We start from the raw sequence: 22,897 nt of genomic DNA, 5'->3' as shown, positions 1-22,897 counted from the left end.
TAAATAACATTCACCTTCACACAGTAATATTAGAGTGTCATTCATAGATTACCAACAAGAGGCAGAACATTTCCACTGTTGAACTTGACGTAGATACTTAGAACATACTCAGAAAATGCAGCATCAATTTTTGCACAAAAAATTGTCTCTGTATTACCAATAAGAACAGGTAATATGTTTTCTTCAGAAACTAACTTCTATTGCCATGTTTGTGTGTTTATTAAAATGAAAACCTATCATGATAGTTCTGTTTCCTCATCTAAATGCATACATACTAGCTAGAAGTATCTGACATTGCAGTGTCATTCAGCAAAGATAAATTGTCAACATTTAAGTCAGAACAACAGAACAAAAGCAAAACAATTATGCATAGAAAAACCCTTCCCTACTCACCAGCAATTTACCATTCAAATCTGCCACAGACTATGAAAATATATATATCTTGCTGTATTAGGAATTCAGTTTGTGGAAAGGAGTTCTTGACAGATTGTTGAAACTTTTCAAGTAATTATATTAACTATGAAATACCTTATTTACCTTCTCAGTATGAATGTAAGATGCTAAATGGTGTAAATAACAAAACAGGTACCCTAGTTCCATCTACTGACCAAAAGTTCTCAAGTAAAATAAGTTCACTCCTGTCTTGAAGGGACTGACTTAGAACTTTAGTAATTGAAATATTCTGAAGATAACTAAACAAAAGCTTTTCTGTTGTCACACATTATCACGTTTTCTGCTGAAACGCTGATAAAAATCTTTACTCAAGTTTCAGGTTTCTGACTTCCATGTCCCTCAGTGCCACATGCACACAGTTCTCGAATACCTTCAGGGACAGTGACTCCTCCATCTCCCTGGAACAGGCTGCCCAATCTTACACTGAATTATGGATTGCAAGAGACTATAAAATAAAGCACATTATGAAGGACCGTACATTAAATAGGTGTTAACTGTACTACATGTGTATGTTTCCACATCAATTAGTTTGTGCACATTAGCCACAAGATCAGGAGATCAAGACAGCCTTTCTAGTTGAAACTTAGAATGTAATTGGCGATAAGAGCTGAGGACTTGGGGCACTTGACTGAACAGTAAGACAAGTATCTGTCTCTTGACTGTCATTTAAGTCCAAAAAATATGACGGAAAAGAAAGGGCAGTAAGAAAAAGAGAGGCATCGGAGCCGCCTGAAATATTTACTGACAGAAAATGAGTAGGTTCATCCTCCACACCAGCGGCACCATGATAACATAGCAGTGAAGGCCAAAAGGTGCCCAGAATGACAGTACCTTTCCTCACACCTCATCACTTCATCTGGGTGAAGGAGGAAGCAGCATGGCCAGCAGCAGCAGGGAAACACAGGGCAAAGCCTCCCTAGGAGAGGGCTGCAGGTTTCCCATCACCTCCACAGCATACTAATAACACACAGACAGCACTGATTTGTTGAAAATAAGGGGCACACAGTGAACATGAGACGTAAGAGAGGTTTAGAAGTCACTGCTTGGTCTCTTCCTCTGCTGGCAGAGGAGGAACTTGCACAACCCCTGCAGCAGGGGCTGCTTTAATTACGCATACAGAATAAAACAGTTCCATGCTCAAGTACTATAGGGACACGAGTTAAATTCCCTCAGGCAGAGAAAGAATTACAACACATACAAACGGAGTATATTTCACAGGAAAACAGGACACTCCTGTGTATTTAATTTCAGTAGTGAAAAATATTCCAATTAAGTTTGACTAAATTATAGCAATATAAAAACAAATAATGTTTAGGTTAAAAATTCAGAAAACAATGTAATATAATAGAGATCCAACATTTACATAAACAAGACATTTTTATTCCAATTATTAAACCAAATACCACTTTATCCCATTCAACATGTGGAAAATCACTGGGGAAAATGGCTACACTATACATGAGTTCCCCTCAGTTTTTGTTAAGTTAGGAGCGTCACTCATATACCTGAAAATGAAAAGACTGCAGCTAGAGCATAATTACCTATGTACAGAGTGCTATGGTACATTGCATAGAAACCCAGGCAATATTTAACAAGGCTCATTTGCTTTTAGAAAACACATATTCAGAGACAAAGCTGTTTGTGCATTAGGTTGCAGTTCAGTGAATAGCTTTAACCAAGATTACACAAATCAGAATGCTTTCCTTCAAATTAAAATCCAATAACATTTTGTTTACAGACAAACTAAGCGTTCCAGGCTATTCTTTGAATATCTATGTTTTGTTCATTTTACTTTTTTTTTTTTTCCAGATTGCCATTTTTATGGCCTTCAAAGATTTAGTTCTCACTGTATCAGTGTAGCTCATCTCCATTACGTAACTCCTGAAAAAGGAAAAAAAAAAAACTTATGTCCTAAATTCATCTTTTAAAATGTCCTCATCAAATAAGAGTAATTTCAGAGGCATGTTGTCTTAATGGTATTAAAGGTCATGGCATGGTATTAAAGGACATTTGCCAAAGTACAGCATTTATTCTACCATTTCTTCCAGATCAGATCACCTGCGTTAGTCTCCATGCATTATGAACAAAACTAAATATGTGCAAGATTAGGCACAAGTTAAGTACAACTTGTTCATGATACATGTTCTTCTCAATTCTGTTTTTTTGCAGACTTGCTACTGCTCTCACAAGGTGCCCAACAAATTATTAAATATCAAAGGAAATAGTTGAAGCCTACTTAAAACAAGTACCAGTTCCAATAGTATATCGACCAGGAAAGGTAGAAGGAACAAAAGTCATGTGCAGATGTCAGGAATTCAGTCACTGAACTCAGGAAGGAGCAATGTTACAGTAAGCCTTGACACCTCCGTTGCTTAATCTCAATTAAACTGATAAAAAAAGCAGCATCAAAACCCTTATGTTACTACTCAGCAGGTTCTGGGTAGCAAAAACAACAAAACACCAAGCCTATGCACTGAATAAGAAAGAAAGATTATCACAAAAGCACAATGAATATAACGTCCCATCTGAAATAAATAATTGAACAAGAGTTTGTTGAAATAGTTCTAATAATGGCTTCAGAGTTATATATGTTAACATACTGCTGTTATTTTACGACATTAATCTGTCAAATTACTGTCTGGGTTTCAGGCACAAAAGAAATCTCTGCTTGCCTGATTACCATGAGGAAAAGAGTAGAAAATGCACCCACGTTCATGAAAACATATTGACAAACAAACTCACAGAAGAAAAATCTAAACAAAGCAGAGTTACAGAACCAACAGTGCTGGCAGCATAGCCTTACCAGGAGTTCACAGAACAAACAAAAGTGCAGAGTCCTAAAGAGAAGTAAACTAAGACAGGCTAATGGTAAGCAGATATCGGGGCTGAGAACCAGGCCATATACTAGGTAACATCAGGAGCCAGGTCATGAGAAGTCAGTCTGGGAACACCCATAGAGCACATCCACAACCAAGGGGAGGGGCCCATCAGAAAGCAGAAGGCTCACTTACAGAATGGATAAAATAGAACCAGGCCCATAGCTCCATTTCCTGCTGGTCACATGCAGGTCAGGATGGGAAATAGCTGATGAGCTCGCAGCTGTTCAGTCCCTGTCCCCTCGTCAGCAGTGGTTGGTTAGCAAGAACTCCGAGGGATCCTTTAAACATTTGGAGACACAAATAAAAGCCTGCTATTTATTAAAAGGTGAAGTATATCTTGCCCATACAGGGAAACGCACTGACCAAATCATGACTTTTCACTGAAGATAAGCAACCAAAAGGCACTGAGTTGCTACTGCTGGCAAACAAATGCTCCCAACTTAACAATGCCAAAGTCCTCTTGCACATGGTTTGGAGCAAAGTTTAAAGAGTTACAACAGGATTCAGTCACAATTCAGGTTACCAACTATTTCTGAGATACAAATTATAGTTGATGAAGTTGCTTAAGATTTTATCTAGAGAAATCTGTAATAGAATAAAGGAGTTATATTCACCAGGCGTTTCATTTGTCTCAATATCTCAGATGCTCTTTTTCAAAGAAGAAATATTTGTCTATTTACCTAGCGCCAGGAAGCAAGAAATAGGAGTGAATGTTAAGTTTGCCTCTTTTAAATAAAACCTATAATGTGACGTTGTCCTCTGATCTCATCGTAAAAGCTTTCTCTGAAAATTGAAAGGTTAGCTGATCTGGCAATAAATGCAAGTAATTTCCCCTCATCACAGAAGTCATGAGAATTTATCATGAATGAGTATTTATTTTTAGCCACTTTCCCCATTGCACCCTTCATGCTATCATTATTACTGTTTGAGGGTCAGGCAGATTGAGCATAATGACAGAAAGAAGCTAATAGTTGAGTAGCTCCTCTATTTAAGTAGGCAGAATTGCATACTACAACATAATGACTGTTCAGCTACCTTACCATTAACAACTCACCCAGGAGCAGAGCTACATCTAGAAAGACACAGAAGCATTAAACTGACCAAAATCCAGAAGGATTATGACATACTTTAAACATATATTGCACTACAAACACCGCAACACGTAACATCAAACAGTAAAAGACTAAAGACTGCTTTGCTGCAGTTTAATAGAGCATCAGTAAAAAGACAGTTTTCTAGTCAGAAGGTTTACTATTATTTAAGTCTGCACCTTCATTATTGTTTCAATTTTCTTTCCAATCAGTTCAAATGGTACCATTTCTTCATAACTTCCACTAAGATTCATGTACAAAAATGAAGGCTGCAACCTGCTGGAAGGGTATTTATTCCTATATTTTCACACTACCCATACTGAGGGAATACTGATAAAGTGCATAAATGCCATCTCACTGAGAAACCAAATAAGTAGAAAAAACATGAGGCTTCTAAATTAAATAAATGCACGTAAAAACAAAAATAGACAGCATACTGACTAATTTGAAAAAACACTAGTTCAGGTTTTGTTTTTGCTAGTTTTGTTGAATTATGCAAGAGCAATCTGGGAAACTCAGAATAGCGCAGTAGGATAATTGCGTATGGTCATACAAATATCCACCTGCAGATGCAGGAGTCACGCACAACCTTAGCATTGAGATCAGCCTCGTTTTCCATAGGTCAAATGCCAACAGACTGTTCAATCAGCCAAGAGCCAGCAAATATAAAAGCATAGAAGACTCAAACCAATTACACTTCACAGAGATTTATCACTAGGAAAGGTTAATTAATATCTTTACTCACTCTATCTAGACTTCTTTTAGGAGATAGAAAGTTAGTTCTACTTTGCAAGTCACAAGAGTTCTACCAGCTGTTAACATATTGTCTCAGTCTCTGCTTTCCCTCCTGCTCTTTATTTGAGGCAACTAGCAACTGTAGTATGGACTGTATCTGCAGATACATTTCAGAATGCATTAAGAGAGGTCTTTATAAACTTCACCCCTTGGAAGATATCACATACTTCATTGGGTTTTTGTTTGTTTGTTTTCCTCAGTCTCACATCTTGAAGACGATTTTCTATAAGGAGCTTTAGAATCTAGGAATAAGGCTTCTTTTAAGTACAAGTTAATCTATTCGGCAAAGGTGCTGAATTAATCCTCCTGCTGCTATCTTCAAACTATGGCTTCTATGACTTAAGCAAATATATCTAATGTAGAAGTTGAGAATATCCTAATTTAAACTAAAACTTCAAAAACCTGGTAGCAAGAAAGGGAGAAAAAAATGCGCGGGTGGTGGAGGTCAGAGCAGGTTAAGCAGCAAATAGATGCTAATGCTAATACACAAACAAAATTTATACCTCTATACGCAGAAGCAAGTAATAGAGTTTGATCGAGAAGGTGGAAGGCAACTGAAAATAGCAAGAACAGTTTGAAGGTAAAATGATAACAGCCTTCGCAGGTTGTGCAACTTACTGGCTCCTTATAAATATATCAACCAACCATAAACAGACCATCTGTGGAACACGCAGAGAAACATTTTAAAAATCAGAGAGTATCAAGTTTTTCTTAAAGAACAAGTATATTAATACCAGAGCTTCTTAGTACCTTTTGCACTACAAAGCATACAAGCTGAAACCTGTTTCTGAAATCCAGTCTCTAACGGCACCAAGTACCAATAACATACCTTGCCTAAAACATTAGAGAAAACACAATTTTAACAAGAATGGTATGAATTCTCTGTACACCGTGGTGATATCTACAAACCTAGAAGATATGCATTGCAACCAAAGATACCACTGCAAGCCAGATATCTATACAAAGATATTAAAAAATTGTATGTGCAATGCATTGATCCTTGAAAATTAAAGCTCTGTTGTACAATCACTCAAAAATAACAGCATTTAGATCAGAACTATGCTGCATGTAGGCCACAGTGTTTGAGAGAACAAACAAATGATTTTTCAGATTACTTTTATCAGCATAATCAGTTAAGTCCACCTACTGCACAGATCCCCTCTAATGTACATAGAAACAATAGAGAGTTTAACAGCACTACAATACAGAAAACAATTTAAATAAGACTACACACTTCTTCTCTATCACTTTCTGTAGTAACTAGACAGATCAATACAATGGAAAAGGTATTACTACAAAGGCACAATGACGAAAGAACCAGCAAAATAGAAAGGTGCTATATAAAGAATGGAAGAAGATTGCTCACCTGTATCAGCAGATTCTAGGTTTGCAGGGGAAAGCTCCACCAGGGAGAGACCTCCAGAAAAAGACCCTTCCCCGGTGGCAGTCAGCCCTTAAATGGGTCTAGGAGAGATGCAGCCAGGCTCCACCCCTTCTGGTCACACAGCTGAATTGCCTTCACCTGTGCTTTCATGGCTGACTCAGTCCTTTCCCCAGGTGATCAATCAAGGGTTCAGGCCTGACTCAACAGTTCCCATACACTTTCCAGTAAACACTTTGAAAGCAAGTGACACAGCCTTCTTGCTTCTTAGAAGCAGCTTTAATGCTTTTCAGTTCAGGTGGCTCTTTTGTGCTGTTCATTATCAGTCCCAGCTGAAGAAGCATATTGACTTGTACCTGATTTTCAGGTTCCTGCTGTACCATCAGTGTTCAGCACACGCTGAACATCCAAGCCTCACTGTAGCTGATTAATGTTACTAAGCTGGTGAGCTTGAGCAGGAACACCACCATTCACCCATGCAGCTTTTTAATTCCAGTGGTCTGAATTACGTGCATTAGTGTACTGCAGCAAAAGTAGCATTCTATGTAAGGTGATGCAAAGAAAAGCCTTTCAGTTTAGGGGCTAAGGAAGGACTGTCACTAATCTTTCAATGAACAATTTAGGCTTCCTTTGTAGAATCACCTCAAGCATTCTGTACATCCATTCTGATCTGCTTTTTGACTTCACAAGACTGGTCTGATTTTACAATTGTTTTTCATGATTTGGTGATAAGAGGCAGAAAGCAGTACTGTTGTTTAACAGCTTTGTTGCTGGGCTCATAACCTTTTATTATATTTGCTTAATTGGTAGATAAAGAGATTTGATTGCCATGGTGAAGGCAACGTATTTGTTGACACATAATTCAACATGTATTTTCCCCATAAATAGAGAAAGCAGTGTTTTGTCTTGATGTTCATATTTAGAGAGGATAAATGTCAAGTTTTCAACTCTGACTCTTGAAAAGTTACCCCAAAAAAACTGGCCTAGGAAGAATCTATGAATTTCAGTAGCTTCCTTTCCAGACAAATGTAACTCGCACCACGGCTGGCCTTGAGTTGGTTAAGCTGATCCCTGCCAAACAGCTTCTGAAAGAGAAGATCAAGACAGTAACTGTACTTTAAACTGATGGTAACGTCAGGCTGAAAGGCATTTGGGCTTGTAAAGATAGTGAGCTGTAACAGGAAGAGCTGCCAAGTCTCATGAAACTTTTTCCTTCTATCTTACATGACATTTTGACGAAAGTTAGGCCTAAGGAAAACAGTCCTTCCCTCAGATTATCTTAATTGTACCTAAGAATAATTAAAATATAAAAGCAAGAAATGAGAACGTAGCCTTACAAACATAGACCATGACAGATCTACCCAAAGAATTTCTGAAAAGAAAAAAAAAAAAAAAAAAAGGTCACATTGATTTATGCTGATTTAGTAACAATTCCAAAAGGAACTAACACAGACTATGTAAAAAAGGGTAAAAAATAAAAATTGAAGTAAATAATACAGTAAGAAGGCCACAGTGCCTGAACTGGATTGTAGCCAATCTATATTTAACAGTGATAGTTTGAACTTCTGTCCTACAAAAAAATGGAAATTATCAAATATAGAGAAGAACCAGACTAACAGTCATATAAAAAGCAGAATCCAAATACAGTTCAAAAGCTATAACCAGGAGACATCAAATGGTAAGAACTACTTGATGTAAAAACAGCTAAGAAAAACACAAGACTGAAGAAAGAAAAAAAAAAAAAAAAGTCATGAAGCACCACAGGTGCTATGTCTTCCAGTCATCAGTAAGAATATGGCACACATGTGAGCATCTGACCTATCTCTAGCTCCATTCATTGTGTAATGGCACAGGTACTGCCACCCTCAGCAGCAGCCATCTGAAAATGCACTCTTCCAGCAGTAGATGCGGACATGCAGCTGCCAACTGAGAGGACTTCACCATATAATAGTTTTACTACTGCATATATTATGCTGCTGTAAGGAGAAAGCCTACCCCAGCTAACTGATAAAAAGTTCCCTGCACACACACACAGGAGCACAAAAAGATGAAAGCAGTGGAGAAAGCCCAAATAATTCCTGCTTGCTCCCAGTCCCACCCAAGGAGCCATCAGCCTCCCTTCCCAGAACCAGAGGAGGGCAGGGGCATAAAGGTGAATGGAAGCCCAAATTAAGGGCACCATGAGCCATGGGAACTGCAGCAGGAGTATCACTCGTTATGGGATGCAGAGGAAGAGGAGGCATGAGATTCACTATAGATCATTTGGAAGAGCAACCAGTATCAGGCAAATATCCAAGTCTCCTGTTTCCTGGAAGTGTGCTTAGGCTGCCTAATTTTTCACTCAGACAAATAATCCTCAGAAGAGTTCTATCTGATCAGGATTTTTATTAGAACAAGCAAACAACCTAATTTAGATGGCACGTCTGAGAGGCTTACAAGAATAAGGCAGTTCTAGGAAGCTTAAGCATTTGTTAAATCAGTGTGGATTTAACCCGTTATACTTAACTCACTTCAGTAAAAACTAGCCAGCCCCTGAAGCCAGAGATTGTTCTCATAGTAGAAGCTGTTTCTATGCCTTTTCAGGGTGATAAATGCAGTTTCCTTTCAAATCAGTGATGCTGTCACTCAGAGGGGGCTGGAGATTTTTTTGTTCTGGTATTGGTCTTCTGTTTTTTTCGATATTGTTTATTCTGTAACACTTTATTAAAAAAAAAATCTCAAAATTTACTAGAATACACAGTTATTTTAAAACACCACACAACAATGCTACTTTGCTACTATTAGCCTTGCATTCCCTGGACTTTGCTTGACATACCAGACTGACAACTGAAATTAAAGCACTGAAGCAGCAAGAGACTCTGATCATCTTTGTCTGGATGTTGTGTTGAGGGACATGGTTTAGTAGGAGCTATTGGGAATAGGTGAACGGTTGGACTGGGTGATCTTTTAGGTCTTTTCCAACCTTAGTGATTCTATGATTCTATGATTCTATGTCACTAAATAGCATTTGTATTCACACATCGTGACCATTACCTGTTCTGTTCTTGTTCAGAACTGATGCAGGCTGAGATTTATGTTTGCAAATAAACTTCATCAGTGTTGATTATACTCACAAAACTTACATATGAATTAAGCACAAAGGTAGTCAGGATATAAACTTGGCTTCCACACGTGCTGAAGAAAAGGAAGAAACAATAAAACACACAGGGAAACAAATGATAAGGACCTCTGTAGAGAATCCGAATTACAGCACATTTGGACATATGAGTTATTTTGATTTGTGCATGCACTCTGAACTACGTATGTAAGAGCTACGTAGTCCTAGAAAAAAAGACAGATCAGCATTGAGATGGCTAGAGTGACAGTGACAGAGAAGACCCTTTGGATTTTGGGCCATACACCACACCACTCATTTCTCTCCCAGAACTTCCGCCGATCCTCCCATTGTTCATTCTGTGTTCCCTCCTCACACTTTATTTTTCAAAGCTAGAATTGATTAGAGAGCAATGGGAAATGTGCAGAAACAACCCCCTGCTCTCACTCAGATATGAAGTGCTCACCAGAAGCACTTGTTTAGAGCAGAGATTCAAGGCTCAACAGCCCAAAGCAAGGGACAACAGAAAGAAGGCAGAAACCCCCCAATTTGATAAACTCGTTTTCATTGGTCAATACCATCATATCTAAATCCATATTTTTAGTTCAGTGACCCTCAAATGTTCACTTCAAATATACTGAAATTTTCCTATGGGATGACAAGACCACGGGCAGCAAACCTACTAACAGTAGATCAGTCCTTTAAATTACTTCTGGTTTCTTCAGAAGCAGCCCACAGTCCTCAGGGAGAAAGCCATTAATTTTCTATTTTTGACATTGCAAAGACCTCCAGTCACCTCAAAACTTTATTCCACAAGCTTCAGTAGAGTCTTGCAAAACATACTTTATTTTCAAAGAGCACAGCACACACAGTAAACCAAGAAGCATCCCTTCACATTTACTGGTAAAGCAGTTGGCTTTAACTTTAAAACTTAAACTTAACCAACTTGTTTTTTTTTTTTAACCAATCATAGCAGTTCACACGGCTGTATTAAAGTGATTTTTCAGGGACTACTCAGCAATTCACAGCAAAAACATCAGTTCCACATTTCAACCGAAGTCTGTAATAGAAAACCCAACATTATACTAAGAAAAAGAAATCAGCAAAAATCCCACCTGAACAAATAACCCAACGAGAAGAACTACTGAATGGGTAAAAGGCCTGTGTTCATTTCCCAAGTGATGAAATATAATAAAAATGCTAAATTAAGTACTTAAAACTACTAAACAGCCAGAATTGTTGTAGACCAAGGCTGTTTTTCAGTCTCAAAACCATACGGGTGGATGTGTTTTTCTTTCATTTACTGGAAATAAAAATCATGCTGTGTCAGCATACAGACAGCTAAATAAAACAAGGGGTTTAAAGTTAAATACATGTTAAAAAAAAAAAAAAAAAGCTACAGAGAAAAAAGACATTCCTGTAAAACACTAAGTCTTCCTACAAGGTTTGCTGATAAAATAAAGCTACCAGTTTACAGAAAAAGAATTTGTGAGAGCACATAATCAAAACTGTAAGACACTATGAAAAATAAAAACAAATGCTGAAATAAGAGGAAGAAATAAAAAAACAGAATGAAGAAAAGAACCAACAACTAATAAAGTCTTCTTAAGTTAAGGATACGAGGATGAATAAAGATTAACCAACAAAAAAAAAAAAATACCAAGAAGATTCATTTTTACAGCTTTCACACACAGGAGTAATTTTTTAACAATTAAATATAGAAGCCACATTTTTAATCAAGAATTCCAGAATTCTTCTGGCAGAAACGAGCTATTTCTGCGGGGAAGGGGGGAGGAACAGGTTGCAGCTACATCATAAATCTAGACATATGCTAACTGCAAACTTAGGAAAAGAAAAATAACTTAAATCAGAATTTATTGTCATTAAATCCGATGTTAGAGTGCCCTCTTGAATCATGTATTTGAAAGAATCATGTTTCCTTGAATAATGCTTCAGTATTTGCAAACCATAATAAAAATAAACTACAGAAGTCTGAGGTAATCAATGAGAAATCCCTGTTCCAATCAAGCCTAATGGCATCAGACTCACTTCTGACTCTCATTTCCCCACAGCTCATTCTTAATACGAATGCACAAATCCAATGAGTAATACACAGATATATGATGCTAGTCTGTCAGACTGCTTTTGGAATGGTTCAAAGTGCCATACTCTGCCTATAGATACCCTTCCTCTCTTCACCCCGCAGTACAAAACATAGAACATGAAAAGATGTTATCTATGCCTACTTCCTCTTCAGATCTCTTAATGGTATTGCAATGGTGGTAACATTTTTTTAAAGTACGTTCAGATGAGAAATGTCTTAAAAACAATACTAGTGCAGAATGTAGGTGATCTCTGGTGCCTCATGAGACATATCCTTTATTAAAGTTAAAAGACTTTCCCTAAGCCTGGGCCCTGGAAGTGTTTTCCCCACAGATAATACTCATTCCCCTACCCTTCTGAAATGAAGCACTGTATTATAAATTTGATTTTACATCTCCTTACCTGGCTACAATTCATGAGTCACAAATAAACAGCAATGCAGAGATGGAGGATGAGCTTCCTTGGAGCAGTATTAGATTAAATGACAGCATATTATCACACTCCAGAGGGTAAGTCAAGAACTTGAAAACACCTAGTAATACAGAAATGCCTAAAGCTCATCAAACAAATACACAGATCTGACAAGCTTGGTTGAGACTGGAGTAGCCATACTGACAGTGCAACATACACCAAGCAATGTGTGTATCAGATGGCTCTCTCGTAATCAAACCATTGCCCAAAGAACTACGATTTATTTTCACACAGATCAAGTTCTACTGAACTTCAGTAAAGCATTACTCATTTGGCAATGCAGCAACATTTCTTTTCTGCTAAGATACATCAAGGGACAAGTAGCTCCCAAAACTCAGGTGATTCTACTAGAAAACAATCAAAGATAAAACAATTGTTTTTGTTTTTTTTCTGTGCATCTGAATTACCTTAATTTTGAACAGCAGTATGCATAGCTTGGGGGTTTCCTTCTTGTGGCTTTAGTCTGGCACTATAATTTGATTAAGCCTGTTCTCAAAGGCTTTTTTAGTTTTCAAAAGTAACAAATTGGTACTTTGAAGCAGCACATCAATGAAATCATAATTATCTGAGCAATTGGAAGTGTAGCAATATAATTCATACAGTGAAAACTGAAGCCATGGTTATGCTCGTTTGATACCTTACTCGATTAAATACTAGTAAGTGATTGGGAAAACTGAAAATGACATAAAAAGAAAATGCTTTCTCAGTTCCCTGTATAAATCAGAACAATTCACTTTGTTTTGCACTTCAGGCATGGAAACAAGAAATGCACTGCATTCCTTAATATAATAAGGAATAAAAACCCTATAGACCACTGCTTATCTCAGTGTAGATCCTTAACAAAAGGTGTATGTCCAGAGTAAGAAATAGGCCTCTGCTTTGCTTTAAAAGCTATCATAAATTCCTCCTTGCCTTGAGAACAGCACTTAATGTTCTTGAAGCTCAGGCCACCACATCATTAATTCTACCTCACTCTCTTCAACAAGTATTTCTGGAGCAGCAGGTGATAACTAAGAAGTCCACACCACAGTCTTTAAAGGCAGAACCAGGAAATCAGATTTATGTGTTAACAGGCAAGTAAATTATAATACAATAGACAAATACATAGCCAAACACAAGGGAAAATATATCTGCTTCATTCCAGGCAATCTAACATGAGTGAATGTCAGTGAAAGCAAGTAGCAGAAAGATGGGTCAAAGCAAAGCATGACAGATGAGACAAACCTTATTTTATCAAAATCTTTTGCTGCTTCCCCTTTACAAATAGTCAGGGAAGGACTTCCAGCTCGGTAAACTAACATCCCTTCTGTATAGTCTACTTTAGTAGAAACAGTTTCAGACATCCTTTGAGATTGTAGTTTTAAGGCCATTAAATGGATATTAAACACAGACGTTTTAGATAAGCCACTGTACCCAGTCATATCACTGTAATACTTACATCTCTTAAATAACGTTGAAAGGATTTAGCGTAGTTTAACAAGATCTATGTGACACTGTAGTGAAATGCTGTAAAGGTTGGTTCACCAGTAATAAGTATTCATCAAGAGATAGTCTTGATGTTCACAGCTGCACTTGACCATATGCAAGACTGCAATCATCCTTTCCATTGCAGGCTCTAGCACATACATTTGCTCCCTTCTTCTTTTTGTGTACATGAGATTCTACTGTACCATTTATTTTCAAGTCACATACTGTAAGTCCAAGAAATACACCTTTTCAACTGCTAATGAAACATCAATTTTTGTTGGCATTTTGTTGACCCAAAAAAAGTGTCTGGTCAGGTGACAAATTCCTAATTTGTTCCAGCTTAGTTCTACAGATAGTTCACATACAGAGGTCTGACAAACTTACATGGACACTACATAGCAAAGTCTCCCTCCTCAGAGATATTCAGAAGCTGACTGACACGACCATGGGCAACTGACTAGCCAGCCTTGCTTGAGGAGGATTGAACTAAATTATCTTTGGAAGCCCCTTGCAGCCATTCTGTTGTTTTATAATGGGGCCAAGGTAGGCTACTATTTTATTTTCACTTATTGTTAATTGGAGAAGATGGTCAAACTTTACTCAAGAACCAAAAGAAAGGTAAAGTAAGCAGAATGTTACAAAACAGACAAGAGTTGCAACCATGTTAGAAAAGGACAACCTTACAGCAGTGATAGCTCCCCACTGCAAATCAGAGACCTTAGGACAAAATCAGGGTCATCTGCGAAGACCTATGCCAGCAAGAGCTCATTCCTGCAGTTTTATCTCCATAGAAATAAAGATGCACAATCAGAATGAAGGGATGCAATTCTGTTAACGAATGTACTCATTATATTTGCTTGTTGTGTCGTATCCCATTTAAAAACACACATTTATGACTGAAGTGCAAAATACCAGCCTCTTCACACTCTGTTTGCATCAGCTTGATGTATGATGTATATTGATTATGCTTGTTTAGCTTACCTAATGAAGACATTTGGGAACTACGGCTCATTTGAGAAGCCAATGGCATACCACCCCCAAAAACAGTAGCAAATGTTACATAAGATCAAAAAGAACACACATTTTAGGTTAGCCAATTCAAGTATTTGAACTTACAAGTTCCACTTAACATTACTGTACCTTGTTTTACTCCATTTTCCATATCACAGTTATTGATTTCTGTAACGATTTCTCATTCTTTTATCAACCACATTACATCCTTAAACTATACCTTTCTGTGTTTTCAAATAATCAGTGTACTCCTCATCATTTTAGAGAATATAGCCCTCCATACCCTGAGGTATATTTTGCGTTACACTTGTCATGGAACAAATGAAGTCAAAGCTGAAAATTTCAGTACATAAACACACTGGATGTTTAAGATTCTCTTTCTGGTGTAGTTTTCAAGTTTCTTGCTTCAAATCCTCCAGAATATTTCAAATCATAGGCCCATACAGTGTCTACTCCTTCTCCAGTTGTATGATCTGGGATCCAGCAGGGGAATGGAAAACGACAAGCTATGATTCTGGCATTACATTCAAGTTCTTCTTTGAGTTTCTTCTCCAACTCCGGCATCTGTGGAGCAGCAATAGAATACTTTAAGAAACAGTATAAACCAGTAGCATTTTCTAATTCAAGTGTCTAAGACAAGCCCAGGGATTGAGATTTTGAGGAAAAAAAACAACCACAAACAAGAAGAAAATACTTAGCAAATTCTAATTCATTATTTTCTTCATTCATGATTCTTCTCTGTAGAGCATGAGAGTTTAGCACCCTGACTTTATACTATTTGTAACACCTAAGCTGCATAAACTGTTTGTTGCGTGATACTCAAAAGCCAACACCTCTCATGATTTCCTGTCTAGCCTCAAATCAGTTCTTGGGACACTCAAAATATGTTTGGTCAGCAATCCAAAGCAAGTTCTCTGCCGGCACTACACAGTAAAGTACTGCTGTGTTAAACAGCTCTGAAATTGAACTTTGTTTCCCCCTGCCTATTAACACACTGACATGAGCACCTTCAGCAGTACTGTATGGAACATCATACCCTTTGGCTAAAGAGCTGCTCAGTACAGCTTTTTTCCACTGGCTTTTGAATCAGCCCAATTTCTTAAGGGGATATATCATTACTCCTTCAGAGCAGAGCAACACTGCCCAAATATTTTATCTTAAATATGCCAAAAATTCCATTACGGACTGGAGAGATGTATTAACACATTTAGACTTCAAAAGAATTTCTTTCCAACCTCAGAGAGATATTTTAATCATAAGGGGAAGAAAAAGAAACCCACTTTACAGATCTATTTTTTCTCTCCTTTAGAAGAGTCTGATGTTATGCTTAAGTAGATCACTACATATCAGTTTGAAATTCCTTTCTACAAACACTATCTATTATAGCAAGTAATTACAGCAGCAAGCGCCAGAATTAAAATCTATTCATGTTGATCTTTGATATGCTTTGATATAATGGCATAGCATTTAGCTATTAAAAAGGTTAAAAGGACAGAAACTACTGACAAATACAGATCAACTTAAGTCAGGAAGGACACAAGATAAAACCAAAACAAACAGAACATTTTTTTTTTCCAGTTTGTGTTGTTTTCTAATATTTCCAAAAGCTGAAGCTGACTTCCATTATCACACACTTGTAAGTTGTACATTTTTGATGCAGCCTCCCACTATAGCTAGGTTTAGATTACAACTAAATATTTTAGTAAAAATTATTCAAAGGTAACTCATTGGTACATCAGATCTATGAAGCATTGCCTGCTCTGATTTTGTCCATATAGCAAATGCTTTTAAACATTTTTGCTACTATACCTTAAATAAACGAGAAAAGCAAGCCCAATTTAATCTCTCAAACTGAGCTAACACATCAGAAAAGGAAGGACTAAGTTGGTATAGCCATTACAATAGGTTACGAATGTGGACCTGGTCCAACCTTTAACAATTAACTCTGAAAGACAGTGACATCTCATGTCTCAAATTAGAAAACTTCATTAATACTTCGGCCAAAAAGAATCATATCTTTGAGGCGAAGTAGTGTTAAGATAAAACTCACAGTAACTTTAGATGCTATCATCATATTTTATTTGGTATCAATACGATTTTATTGCTTTTTAAAATGTCTACATAGACATACAGTCCAGTAAAACCTTTTGTATAGTATACATACAGTTAAAATTCAACAGAAGTTGTGAACATGAACACCTGGTAAAAATTCTGTCATCCCATCCCAAACAAATAAGTCTCTTTGCAATGACTCACTGAAAAACATCATCTTCCCCCAGATGATTGTAAGACCAGAGAGGTCTCACAGTTTTCCCTGAAGATCAATACATCCCAGCTCTGTTAGCTGATCTTGGATGTAAAATAAAAGCACAGTGTGACAGCATCAAATCAGACCATTATTACTATAAAAGCTAAAAGACATCTACTGCCTTCAGTAAAAAAAAGAAAAAATACATTAGTTTCTACGAAATCAATTTAGGCATTCAGAAGGCTAAGCATTCACAACTTGAGAAGTAAATTTAAAAGAGAACAAGCGAATTAATTGTCAGGAAACACAGTAGTTTGTATGTTTGGGTCTGTTACATTTCTGACAGGATTTTTATTGGAAGTATTCAGCCTGGTATTCACTGAATGCTATTCTGAGATTAATAGCTACTCTTTCCACCATATCTGTTACTAACTTACCCCCATTTTATACAATTACTTTAAAAATTCAGCCAGTATTTCCAGGGTATTTGTTTACTTCTAGTTTATGGAAATAGCTTTCTTCACCTGCACTTCTGCCCTTGGTGCAAATGCAGAATTTCTGACTCCAGATTCCAATCTTCACACTGCCCCCTCCTGGAACTCAAGCTAGAGAACACGCAACATTCAAACCTGGAAACATCTATAGCACAAGCACTGTATTAGTTCTCACTAAAGCATCACTAGAGAAAAATAAAAAAGTAGTAAAAAGTAGTGCATTTTCTCTGGTTTTCTACATGATTTTAGGCATGAATGTGAAGTAGGCATTTAATTCCAATACTGCAAAGAACAAGCAAACTGCAGGGAAACATCCCTATGCTTCTCAGCACACACACCTCCCTATTGCTACCCCAGCAATACTATCAGCGTATGATGCAGCATGGCATCATGTAGAGCTCTGCAGCCATTTCATTCCACACCTGCCCCAGCAGAAGAAGGAGCAATACAGAAGCATCTGTAGGATATTTCAATTTAATTTCCAGGTGCTTATTCAACCTACATAGAAAACACTAATAAAAAGAAAATCAAAATAGCAAATCTTAAGATTTTTTTTTCTCTATTCTAGTAAAAAGACAAAAATAAGAACTAGATGAAGCTGAAAGCAAAAGAAAACTCTGACTGATCTAACACACCAAGTAAACAGCATCTATGCAACAATATCTCAGCAATCTTGAATAACCCATTTTCACCAGAGATGTGTGTGGATCAACACAAGCTACAAAGCTCTCCTAAAAAGAATACGCGCCTTTATACATACTACACTTGAAGTATCTGCCTCTCTTTCTAAATCCTCACCATCTAACACGAGCAAGGGATTATTTCAGTACACTAGCTGCTGGCCTGATCGGAGGTGAAAGCATTTTTGTATAACACAATGGAAGTTCAACACTGCAAGTAACAAGTTCACAGAAAGCAGCTGTAAACAGTTTGCAGGGAGATTGAGCAGGGAACATCCCATTTCTTTCCAGTGTGAAAAACTGAAATTTTGAAGAACCAGTCTATCACCTTCTCAAAGCAACTTCAGCACAACAGTTTTCATTTTACTTCTGACCTTGACTAACGGATAGCAAAGACACCAAAAACAACCCCAGCCTGTATATTGCCACAAGTTTTATCAGGTTTTATCACAAACATAAACAACTGAAAATACCTAGACATTAGTACTACCTTTGATGTTTCGTAGGTTAATTTGTTTTGCAGATGAACTGGTTTTGAAGCATTTAAACAACGCAAAATTGGTAAACTTACCATTTGAGGTACCCCAAAAACAACAACATTTGTATAACGTGAAAAAGAAACCTAGAAAGAAATAACAAATCTTAAAAATATACATGAAAAACAAAAAAAACCCACACCATTTATAATTTCAAAAGTTCTCATCATTCTTCTAGTGTAAGCCCTCTAACTACAGTCCTTTTAACAGGAACTTAGTTCAAAAAATACCAAGAACTGAAATCCTGTATCAACTTCACGTGAATTTCATATACAGACCACTTTAAAATGCCGTGAACTAGACAACTACAGTCTGGTCAAAAATGCGGCATCAGTTCCAGAAGGACAAGAAAATCCTTGTGGAACTTCACTCACTGCTAAGTTTTGCCAGAACTCCTATTTATATTGAGGTCTGTTATGTTTATGCTAGATGTTAACTAGAAATTGAAGTTTCCAATTTCAGTGCCTGGGTTCTTCTCACCAGCACCCAGTTTTCCAACACTCCTTACTTGAACAGAGATAAAAAGAGTACATTCGCACTTGTTCACCAAATTCCTTGCATTCACTTTACCAATTATGAAATACCACTTGAAGACTGATAGGAATAGCTGGAGAGAGACAAATACAACAACAAAAAAAATCTAACTGAAGAAGCGATTTTCATTGGATTGAACACTGCAAAAAAATTCTCAGTTGCACCTTAAGTGTTGCTTAAAGCAACACTTGAAATGACATAACACACTGCATAAAAGAACAAGCATCTAAGGAAATATCAAATTAAGCTTGTGTGTTATTGACTCAACAGAAAGGGGTCTCAGGGAAGCTTGACATTACAGCAGCCTCCATCACTCAACATAGGAGTACAACACAGTATGCTCAAGGAGCATAGTGTGCAAGTGCTGCAAGACACTGAAGCACAAAAGCAGCAAAGCAGAGTGCTGTGTGGTGACCTTTGCCTCTACAGTTGAAGCACTCTTCCCAAAGTCCAGTACAGCAACCTGTGGTCAGACAGCATTCTAGTTCTTTCAAGAAAGTAACCTCCAAATCAAGTAAATCTCTCAGACACTCCAGATTCATTCTTAGCTTCTTCACCACCTACCTTCCATAGATCTGAAATATAAAACTTGGCGTTGTGATGTACCCCATCCCTCCAGGCACGGTATCTGGAGTACCAGACTAACCAGGGATTTAACTCATAACCAACAGCTTCAAATCCCCTTTTTGCAGCTGCTATCACCTACAAAGAAGAAAAGAAACCTTCACTTAGAAACAGAGAAAGTGCTAGAAAGTACATTCACCTCAACACATAAGAGAGACTTATTTATAATGCAAATCAAAGGAATGCACTTCAGTAAGTAATCAGATCTTATTTCCTAAGAGATTATTAGTATAGCAACCAAAAATTCAAACTGTATTTTACTATTGTGACAAGTTCCATTGAAACTGATATTGATACAAAAAAAAAAAAATCACTTAAACATCGCAGGACAAAGCTGCAAGCTTCTTGTACATCTATGATTTACACCAAAGTTAAACTTAACATATTCATGATACCACCTTTGATCTAAAAAGTACTAAAACTGACCATGGAGACAGTGTAACACACAGGCAGATGTGCTTAGAGCATTTAACCTTGTTGAGAAGCAGTGATAGGCAGGCATTTGATAGGTCATTTTGGATTTCAAGCTGGCATCTTTCAATAGAAGGACTCTAAGTACGCTCCTTTGAATTAAATCTTGACTCAAAACTGTTAAGCTGTATAGCAAACGCCTTCAAAAACAGATCAAAACTTGCTCATTTTACGGTTTTGTTTTCTTAAGGGTAAATGCTAACCAAAAAGGCACTAGTTCTTAGAAACATCAAAAAACTGGATTCAGTCATAATTTAAAAGCTTACTGCCAAGCTCTAATCACGAAAAGCCTGATTTATTATAAATTATAGAACAGACAAGGTGGAGTCAGGAAGAAATGCAAGTTTTTTCACACAATATCCCATATGTTGTGTGCACATCATGCTATTAAAATTATTCTTCTTCCATCATGCACACCAATTTGCAAGCATACAGAAACATTTTTACCATGCTTAAAATAAAGATATGGTCACATTTATCCACATACAACATGAGTGGGTGCTAAATACCTAAGAATATATGACCAGAAGCTCAACTTTTTTCAACACAGATGCACTAAGGCAATACCTAGCATCCAGCGTTAGGCACCTGGCCCTCCAAGTGGTCTTCAGTTTCCATTTAGGTAATGATGTGCATACACACATTTTAATACACACACAAACACACAAATCAGATGCTCAGATACTATATACATTCACATATATACATTCAAATCACGTGCATCACATGAGGGTTAAAAGCCAGAATACTAACTAGAAAGGACATCAAGAATTGCAATCCTCTTGTACCAATGCGCTTTTTTCTGTTTCTCACAAAGGCCCAAATCCTTCACAGATTCTGATTTCCAAATCAAACTTTGCATACAAATAGTTGAACAATTCACATGAAATATGGACAAAGATAGCATTCAAGAACTATCTTTTTTTTTTCTCTTTTTACCATACCCGTTTTGAAAAGGGGCAGCCAGTGCAGCACAAAGATGTGAAGCCTGTAGCTTTAATGACACCATGACATTTGTATTTTTCAATCCATCATTCATTTCTTGTTCTCTTTTGTTGTGCTATCACTTCTATATAGTAAAGGCAGAGCTGCATTTCCAAAAGAAGAGGGCTGTTTAAGCTCATAGACACTCATACTACAGCTATAAACCTACACAGAATACAACTTCTGGGGAAACACAGTGCCAATATTTTAATTATATCTTTTTATGTGAACAGCATAATTCTTTCCAAGGAACAGGATAAGCTTATGATTCTGAACACCACTTTGTCAAGCTGAGGGTAAGAAAGGAACAGAACTATTGATCGCACACCCAAACTGAACGTAAACCATTCTTGGGTTTGCAGCTTTGCACGGGACTCAGAAACAGTGGATGCCAGGGACAAAATATTCATAAAATAGGAGAAAACAGATCGCAGCTGGAGTATTTGCCACACGCTTGAGAAGAAATAGAGAAGGAAGATGCCTATGACTTACAATACGGCCATCCCCACTACCAATGTCAACTACAGAGCCTCTTCTGCCTTGTAACATTTTCAGGACGTTCTCAATCTGAGCTGAAGTTGCAGGAACAAAGGGCAGGCAAACTCTCCTCAGAGCCGGAGCCACAAAGGGGGTGACGACAGCATACAGTGCCACCAGGGTCCCACCAATACCAGCCGTGATCCACAGCCCCCAGTGTCTTCTTCCAGAACCATTCTCAGAGCCTGCTGGCAAGGGGCTCTCTGCTGTCGGGGCACCAGGCATCACACCTGAGAGCAGACACAATACCATAGCACATTTACTGACTGCTTCCTGAACAGAAAAAGCAATACACCACTGTACCAATGATGGTACAGCGTGGACAGGTACAATGAAGACACTAGGGACAGGAAAACCTCTTATAATTCTTCAGTCGATTTCTAGGTGGTAAGTTTGTGTTTTTAGTAACCCGAGGTGCTAGGCTATCTTTCTGGGGAAACAGTGAAGCAGGTGGTGTTTAAGCCCAAAGAGGCTGCAGAGCCTCCTTCTCTGGAGATAGTCAAGACCGGCCTGGGATGCTTCCCCAGGCAACACATCGGAGGAAACCTGCTTTAGCAGGTGAGCCTACGAAGTCCCCTCCACCTCCTACAAGTCTGTAAAGCCGGGGTCCTACCCGGCGCAGGACAGCCCGAAAGAACGCACGGCAGCACGCAAACGAAAAGACGCACACACCGCTAACCGCCGTGCGCCGCCGCCGCCCGCAGCACTACTTCTAGAGGAGGGCAATACCATCCCAACATGGCGGGGGAGGGGGCGCAGGAGCACCCTTCTCACTGCGATCTGGGAGTTGGGGGGAGGGCAGAAAGCACCTTTCTGAATCCGCGGTGCGTCTGTCCTCACTCCCCTTCTTCACGTCACCCCGGCGCAGGCCGCTTAGGTCCTGTATTCCACCCAAGGATATCCACTTTCCTTACCCGCCCCCCCCGCGCTGTTGGGCAGGGCTATACAGCACCGCGCTGCTACCGCAGCCTCAGACGCTTCCAGAACGCTCCAGCCCAGGCGCCACATAGCTCCCGCCGAGAAATAAGTCTCGGCGCGGCTCTC

At 38.1% G+C, this 22,897-nt stretch overlaps 1 protein-coding gene and 1 long non-coding RNA gene across 5 annotated transcripts in view; both read right to left on the bottom strand.

Moving 5' to 3' along the window:
- LOC122179216 overlaps positions 1-6,636 on the bottom strand; it is a 44,003-nt gene extending 37,367 nt beyond the window's left edge. For both annotated transcript variants that reach the window (XR_006178589.1, XR_006178590.1), the window contains exon 1: positions 6,585-6,636. This is a non-coding gene — a long non-coding RNA (uncharacterized LOC122179216). The remainder of the gene's footprint in view (positions 1-6,584) is intronic.
- Positions 6,637-10,480: 3,844 nt separating this feature from the next.
- On the bottom strand, positions 10,481-22,881 carry ATPSCKMT (ATP synthase c subunit lysine N-methyltransferase). Of its 3 annotated transcripts, none has more exons than XM_042870052.1 (5): positions 22,768-22,881; positions 21,809-22,083; positions 19,802-19,939; positions 18,739-18,789; positions 10,481-15,309 (listed from the first exon to the last, which is right to left on the bottom strand). In XM_042870052.1, the coding sequence occupies exons 1-5, from the start codon at positions 22,859-22,861 to the stop codon at positions 15,112-15,114; spliced, it is 756 nt and encodes a 251-aa protein (XP_042725986.1). In that variant the 5' UTR covers positions 22,862-22,881; the 3' UTR covers positions 10,481-15,111. The 3 variants fall into 3 exon arrangements, with proteins under 3 accessions (XP_042725986.1, XP_042725987.1, XP_042725988.1); XM_042870053.1 differs by having other exon boundaries at positions 22,663-22,861; XM_042870054.1 differs by lacking the exon at positions 22,768-22,881 and adding an exon at positions 22,526-22,622.
- Positions 22,882-22,897: the final 16 nt, after the last annotated feature.

The sequence above is a fragment of the Lagopus leucura genome, unplaced genomic scaffold (genome assembly GCF_019238085.1).
Source record: "Lagopus leucura isolate 7727_CA_CO unplaced genomic scaffold, USGS_WTPT01 Super-Scaffold_100002, whole genome shotgun sequence".
Taxonomy (NCBI): domain Eukaryota; kingdom Metazoa; phylum Chordata; class Aves; order Galliformes; family Phasianidae; genus Lagopus; species Lagopus leucura.
Note: the sequence above shows the minus strand (reverse complement) of the source record. Positions and strands in the feature narration are given on the sequence as shown.

What these genes read in the sequence shown, in the direction of transcription:
- ATPSCKMT (XM_042870052.1), bottom strand. Translation starts at nt 22,861, where the DNA reads ATGTGGCGCCTGGGCTGGAGCGTTCTGGAAGCGTCTGAGGCTGCGGTA. An exon ending in CAACAGCGCGGGGGGGGCGG is followed by an intron (nt 22,084 to 22,767) that starts GTAAGGAAAGTG and finishes GTCTGCTCTCAG; the next exon opens with GTGTGATGCCTGGTGCCCCG. An exon ending in ATATTTCAGATCTATGGAAG is followed by an intron (nt 18,790 to 19,801) that starts GTAGGTGGTGAA and finishes ATTTCTTTCTAG; the next exon opens with GTTTCTTTTTCACGTTATAC.